Below are 7,229 nucleotides of genomic sequence, written 5' to 3' on the forward strand. Positions count from 1 at the left end.
ATGTTTCTCCTCAGCCACGCTGTCAGCCGTGTCACAATGTTGCTATTATTACGATAGGCAGTGTAAATGAACCATGCGCTATATTGGACATGTATATTATCCTCCCCTAGTCTCCTCGAGGGAGTGCTGTCAAATAGATTAAGAATATTGGCTGGGGGGGGTTCATTAGCTTGTGTGCAATGTGTTAAGACTTCATTTACAAACTACTATCATGCACTCTAAAATCAGAGGTGAATGCAATCTTTACCAAATATTGAATGTTATGGATTGTGTAAATGTACCCCCGCATCAGGTTGAAAAATGATCAAGACACCAGACTTATTTCTGTACATAAAAATGGGAGTTTAATTGAAACTTTTGTATAAAAAAATAGCAATATCCATCCTTCACAGCCACAAGTCACACAACTAAACTGAAAGATCTCCGATATGAGGCTATGTGACAACTACGAAAGTTGTTCCACCCGTTCTTCAGCTTCCGATAAAACTCAAATTAATTTTGACAGTACAGGTGAATTTCTCTTGATACTTGGCCATTCAACATCTCCAGACTTTTTAAAGTAGGTAAATAACATTCAAATGCTCATTTCAAATTTAAGTAAACTTTTTTTATTCTGCTTTACATCGACAACTGCTTCAGTGCATCCTCCACATCTCAAAAAAAAAAAAAAAATCCCATGTCAAAATGTAAAAATAAGTTATAGGAATGCAAACCAAAGACCAAGTGGATATGCAAAGTTTTTTTGGGGAGGGGAGGGGGGGCTTTTAAGCATAGACAATAAATAAATAAATAGCCACAGAGTGTGGAATGTCTACATGTTTACAAATAAATTAAATGCAAACAGGGATGGGTGGGGGAGACACACAAAAAAAAGAAGAAAAAAACAAAAAACAAAAAACACGCTGTACAATATTTGTTGAAAAAATACATAGTTGAGTCCATGAATATTGCATTGATTGTGCATTTCACACCCCACACCCTGAGGGAGGCCAGGGGTGGGGGCCGTGTAGTGTCAAGCAGTGAGATGGCGGGAGGCAAAAATAAAATAAAAGTCAAGAGGGCCACACACCCCACAGCAGGCATGAGGGAAGAGAGGGAGAAAACGGCGGGGGTGGGGAGGTGTGTGTGTTGACATTTTGTAGACATTCAAAAAAGACAGGATCCAGTTTCCAAACACCTGTTCAGGCTATAGAGTGAGTGAGCAGCGTTAAAGAGAGCGACACAGAGTTGAGTCAAGTGTTTTTCAAGTATTCCATTGTCAGGAAGAGCCCCCACCTCCTTTTCTTCTATCTAATGCTATCTTAACCTCTTGGCTGGGAGTTGGTTGGTTTACAGTGATGGAGAGGAGGGGATAAAAACAAAACAAAAATACCCCAACAGCCTAAGCCTCCCCCCCTTCCATCACAGCACAGGCAAGTTAGCCCCCAGGCCATGGGTAAATCCAAAAAAAACAGTTGTTGACAAAAGCCCCAGAAAAGCAGCTTTCCAAAATAAAGGCACTACAAAATCAAAATTAAAACATTTAAATAAAAAGGTTCTCTCCAAGCTCTATGAGAGCAGCCATATCTGAGTAGGAGGGCCTTGCCAGCTGCATATACCAGCCTAGTAACAAAACAAGAGAAATAAAAGTATTTTAAAAAAGGGAGGGGGGTAAATAGTGCTGGTAAGACCGCCCAAAACAGAAATACTTTCCTGATTAGGAAACAAGTATAATCAACTGAAAGGAAAAATAAGAGGGGATGGGGGGAAATAAGATAAGGAAGAACAAATGGTAATAAATTAGAAATTCCCTACAAAAGAGGAAAATTAAAGTAAATCGTTTTAGTGGACCAGCTGAGTGAAGCGCCCAGCCGCTGATGGGCCGCTTGGGCTACAGGCTGCTGGCCTCGAGTCCATCTCACTCCCTCCATCCAAACCCCTTCTTTTCCCACAAAGTCTATTCAGTCCATGAGAGCCGTCCTCAGAGGCTCTCCTTGCTCGACCTTGTGCTTGAAGAAGAGTTTGTGTCGATGGTTCGGAGGCGGATGTCGCCGGGGACCGGCTCCTCTGGCGACTTAGGTGACTCTGTCGCCCTCATCCAGGGGTGGTCACAAATCTGCTCCAGGGTGGGCCGGTCTGAGGGCCGCAGGGCCAGGCACCATTTGATCAGCTGCTGGCACTCTGAAGGAGGAGACAGAAACAATGATAAGGATAAGAAGCCCTGAAGTCAAAGAGAGAAATTGCCAAGTGGGTTCTGTCTGTACTGTGTGTGACTCAGTTTGTTTGCATCTACAACATCCTAGTGTGAAGGCAGATAAGAGACCCACTAGAATGAGAGCACACCTTCTTTAATTGAGTTACCTCTCTAGGGTAAACAGGGCTGTTACACAGAGTGCATGGAGGGAAATCATCACAGCCAGAACCTCAATTTTAGCCATTGTTGATAAATCTGTCTACCAGCCATTTCATTAGGTGATCCGTTATGATGGTGAGGTTTGACTCATCTGGGGCTGTACCAGCTGCTGTGGCTAGAGGGCAACAGAGTCATCTCATGTGTTCTAGGTGAGCTTGTCCACTCACCGGTCGAAATCCTCCTCCTGAAGTACAGTCTTCCTCTGAGGATCTCCTCATCCTGCTCAAAGGGGATGTCTCCACACACCATGTCATACAGCAGCACGCCTAGCGACCACACCGTTGCAGAGCGACCATGGTATCTATGGAAGCGGATCCACTCTGGTGGGCTGTACACTCTCGTACCTAAAATAAAAAAAAAGGACATAGAAAAGGGGGGAGGTGAGTGATGAGCCTGTCTGTTTTCAAATACAGTATAAAGCAGTGAGAAGTTGTGGGTTTTGAGTGTTTAGGTGTAATATTTAAAGGCTCTAGAGGGCGTCTGTGCTCAAAAATATGGCCACAACAATGAGACCGAATTTTAAAACAACAAAATAAAAACAGAAAATGATTTATATGTCTGTCTAAAATGGCTGAGTCATTGTAGAAATGCTTTCCATCTTCCTTTAGCCACAAAACACAAACTGGGTGACCTGCCTGCGTCTCCTCCCTCCTCCCTCTCTTTCCTCCCCCCTCCTTCCTGGCAGGAGGAACTTGGATACCAAACAACAAAAAGGCAATGTGAGCCCATCACGTGAACAGCCGACTCGGGTTTCACAACAAACAGATGTTACGTGGCACTGACCGAAAACTGCTACTGTAGGTCAAGCTTTACTAACAAAACAAAAATCGGAAACATAAAAGAAATGGAGAAAAAAAAAAGAAGGTACCTACTCACAAGACGGAGGATGTATCACCAGAGATAAAAAACGGCCCCCCAAACAGGATTAATAAACAGTGAGTCATATGTGTACAGCAATAACATACGCGTCACACATCCCGCTAAAAACAATTATGCGTTTACATCCTGTAAAAATGATAAGCCGCGAGAGTCTATGCGAGGAAAACCCTCGACCAAAAACAGACCACTGCGTCACAGCCTCGTGAACGCCTCCATGTCTGAATATAGCACAGCGGAGCATCAAGGGCAAACACAACCAGGCCCACACGGATGTGTATTCATAAAAAGAAATTACACATTCAGCAGCGTTCCTTTTTATATTATCGATTAATGTGTAAGGGGGGCGGCGGCGGTTGCTTACCGTCGAAATCGGTGTACACTGTGTCCTTGAGAATCGCCCCTGAGCCAAAGTCAATAAGCTTGAGCTCCCCGGTGCGTAGATCCACAAGCAGGTTTTCATCTTTGATGTCTCTGTGCACTACACCGCAGCTGTAGCAGTGTCTGACCGCCTCCAGAACCTGGCGGAAAAAGCCCCGAGCAGTGTCCTCGTCCAGGGCGCCCTTCTCGGTGATGAAGTCGAAAAGGTCCTTGACGAGCTCCGGCCTCTCCATAACGATCAGCCAGCCGTCCGCGCGCTCGTAATAGTCCAGCAATTTGATAACTCCGCGAAAAGACGAGCTGACCTTCTTCAGCAGCAGGATCTCCAAAGGGACCATCGCTCCGTTCTGTAGCGAATAACGAGAATTTATTAAGTATATTGGTGATGATGCGTAGCCATTCTCACATTAACATCACAACAAACCCCCACCCAGCAGCAGCAGCAGGCGGGAGGGGGACCAAAACAAACCACACAAACACATATAGGGAGTACTTACAATTGTGCCCCATTCGGTCACCCTCTCCTTCGCAACATGTTTCACAGCAACCTGAAAATATCAAAAAAAGAAGAAAAATCGTAAGCAAACGCTTCAAATACTGCGGGGGAGTCGTATTATTATTCCTGGTGGCAGATTAAGTCCGCCCGGCTTCGATGGCGGCACATGTACGATCAAAACATAGACCCTAATCCACATCCTTACCGGTGCGCCATCGGAGATCCGGCTGCCGGCGTACACTGTCCCAAATCCTCCGCTGCCCAGCACGGATCCCACTTGGTAAACCTTCTCAAAGGGCTCCTTTTCCACTTTCACTGCAAAAAATAAAATTAAAAAATGTGAAAAATGTTAAAGGTACGCGCAATATTTCCACAACAAACCACCACGTAGTGCGAGGTCAAGTTGTTAGCTAAATAGCTCACTCAAACTTAAATAATGAAGCCGCGCAAATGTACGTTTCTCAAAACATTAACGTTCCTCAGTGGTTATATTCAACATCAAGTATAAAGGCGGTGAAAAGGTAACAGCGGCGGTGACCTACCTGGCTGGAGCTGTATTTTCACTGGTAGATGGTCCATACTTGAAGGGTTGCAAATATGGGAAAATGAACCAAACTTTGACAGCAACATATTCAAACTGAAAAGCCGGCGTAGACGACCCCTATTCACCCGGCGAGAGTCACAAGAACCAATACAGCGAGAAGAGAAGTGAACTCAGGCGCAGTATAAATGGTGGTGCAGACCGTCTTGGCTTCAAGCGAATAATATATCCAGTCCAGCAGTGCGCCAACTCCGCCGCACCGCGCCCGTCAAAGTCGTGTCACGACCGTGAAGTCGTCCACTGTTTCCCGAAAACCGGCATGAAATCTGGCTTCTGTTTCTCGACCCAAGCACGACAGACGAAAACACTCCTCTTAAGTAATAAAGCAATTAAAAAAGACGAGCACTCCGATGTGTACAGCAGTCGTAGCAACAGTAGAGTGCGTTTAAATGCCCTCCGCAGTGTGCTGTTATCCTGAAGAGTGGCCACTGTCTGAGCTTTGGCGCGGTCTCTCCAAGCCAATATTTTGACGCGCAGTGAAATGGTGATATCCCTCCGCCACCAATACAAGTCGACACGTTCGCTCAATACCAGCGTACATTCGCCACTTTTTACTAGACACTCATTTACACGAAACTGCTGGACATGTATAGTTATTATATCATACTTATATTCAAAAATGTCATTGAAATTATCAATTTTTACCGCGCACTACTTTCTCATAGTAGGAGACGCACAAGAATCCCTTGTCTGGGAGCTTTGCGCTGGGTTCACTATCGACTCGGAGGCGACGACCAATTAGATGCCGTATATAAATACTGTGTTTCGTATCTGCACCAATCCAGAAAAAGTGATTATAATAAGGCAGGCATTTGAGCGCACGTGGCGGCAATTCTGAGACGTCTCCCCTCCCTTTTCCTCCGCAGCTCTGCTGCAGTGAGAGACGGAAAGAGAGTTTATGGTCGGAGTTCCGTTCATAGTGTAATTCACCACAAACTATTTACTGCCTCTTTCAAGTTGTTCTCGGTTATTAAGTGGCTACCTAAACTCACTTGTATTATATACATATATACATTAGAGTAGACATAGCCTATGCTGCCCTCCAGAATTCCCTACACTACAAAAAAAGTCTGGTCTATCTAATCTGGTCATAGCCTACAATTGAGACCAATAATTATTTAAAGATCTAAAAAAAAACAACACAAAATACATGAGTCTAGAGATGACAGTTATATATTTATAAATATATAGTTATAAATATATTTTTGTGGATTTTATCAGGAAAGTAAAACCCTCTTTCAAGTGGCCCGCTCCTAGCCAAGAAAGGCAGCCATAACAATGAGTTACAGACAAGCAACGTATGACAAATGACATTTGACAAATTCAGATTTAAATATTATTTATTAATAATAATTTTATTAAACAAATAATCTACACACAGCTCAGTCCATCTTAAAAAAACATACAAATAGCTAAATAAGACCAATCTAAAGCTATAACTTAATGACGCACATTAGATTCTAAAATACCCCAAAACAGAAGAGAGGACACACTACATTAGTCCCAATATTTAATGATGACTGTCCAAGGAAGACACTGCAATTTGAAGGATGATACTCAATAATGGCATATGAGAACACTAAGTCATGCATTGACACAAGTATGAAAACAAAACAGCAGCGTATCGTGATAATAGAAATAGAACATGAAAATACAATCCGATGGTCACGGTTTGTGGAGCCACCAGCTGTCCCTTTTCAGAAGGAAAATTTTACTGTTACACATCTGACATGACCTTGGCTCTCTGTGAACTTTCCACTTTTTATCTTCTGCTGCCTCTGATAACCTGTGTGTATGTATGCATATGTGAACGCTAACCAAACAGAAGCATCAGAAAGTTCCAGGGAACCTTATCCTGCTATAGGCCTGCCGGCTGCAAAGTTATGTAAATGTACACACACACACGGTGATGATCTGTATTCACCATATGACAATTCACACCGCTGCATGTTTTTAGTCATCATCATGTAAAGAAAATGCATGCTATCAACACATTTGTGCATGGATTTGTTATTTTTTTCAGCACACATACATATATATATATTTTATATATAAAAAAGTAACACAGTCTAAAGAAAATGTGTCAAGAGGAAATTTGAATAGAAGGAAAGAGGAATAACATGGTATTTGCAGTTTAAGGGATATACTCCTAAGTACATGCAGATTGTGTAGGGACATCTGGAAGAACCCTGGAGGGTTGATTTGCTTTTATCTTATAAAACATTTGCATAAATGACAAAGAGTTCAATAGTTTATTGGATTATGCTTAAAAGAAAATGTATTCAACCCTGCACCAGTGCTAGTTAACAGACTATTCCCTGTAGGAAAATCTTCCACCTCTCCTGCATGATCATTCTGTGGTTGCAAGGTTATTTTTAGAGGCATAAATTTGTTATTAGTAATCACTTGTAATGCTGTAGATGTATTTTTCTTTTACTCCAAAGTTAATTCAAAAGCCAAATCTCCTGCATCTGTCCATGTGA

General features: G+C 42.8%; 1 protein-coding gene across 1 annotated transcript; it reads right to left on the bottom strand.

The window, feature by feature from the left end:
* Window positions 1-321: 321 nt before the first annotated feature.
* On the bottom strand, window positions 322-5,185 carry LOC119918172 (serine/threonine-protein kinase pim-3). Its single transcript, XM_038738757.1, has 6 exons — window positions 4,688-5,185; window positions 4,351-4,460; window positions 4,147-4,197; window positions 3,633-3,996; window positions 2,560-2,736; window positions 322-2,160 (listed from the first exon to the last, which is right to left on the bottom strand). The coding sequence occupies exons 1-6, from the start codon at window positions 4,773-4,775 to the stop codon at window positions 1,961-1,963; spliced, it is 990 nt and encodes a 329-aa protein (XP_038594685.1). The 5' UTR covers window positions 4,776-5,185; the 3' UTR covers window positions 322-1,960.
* Window positions 5,186-7,229: the final 2,044 nt, after the last annotated feature.

The sequence above is a fragment of the Micropterus salmoides genome, unplaced genomic scaffold (genome assembly GCF_014851395.1).
Source record: "Micropterus salmoides isolate LMB-PRFRI ecotype aquatic unplaced genomic scaffold, ASM1485139v1 Ms_hic_scaffold_23, whole genome shotgun sequence".
Classification (NCBI taxonomy): domain Eukaryota; kingdom Metazoa; phylum Chordata; class Actinopteri; order Centrarchiformes; family Centrarchidae; genus Micropterus; species Micropterus salmoides.

Excerpts from the sequence above, each read along its gene's own strand:
- LOC119918172 (XM_038738757.1), bottom strand. The coding sequence starts at position 4,775 with ATGTTGCTGTCAAAGTTTGGTTCATTTTCCCATATTTGCAACCCTTCA. Across the intron at positions 2,737-3,632 it reads AGTGTACACCGATTTCGACG|GTACGAGAGTGTACAGCCCA; the intron begins GTAAGCAACCGC and ends TTTTTATTTTAG. Across the intron at positions 2,161-2,559 it reads CAGGAGGAGGATTTCGACCG|AGTGCCAGCAGCTGATCAAA; the intron begins GTGAGTGGACAA and ends CTCCTCCTTCAG.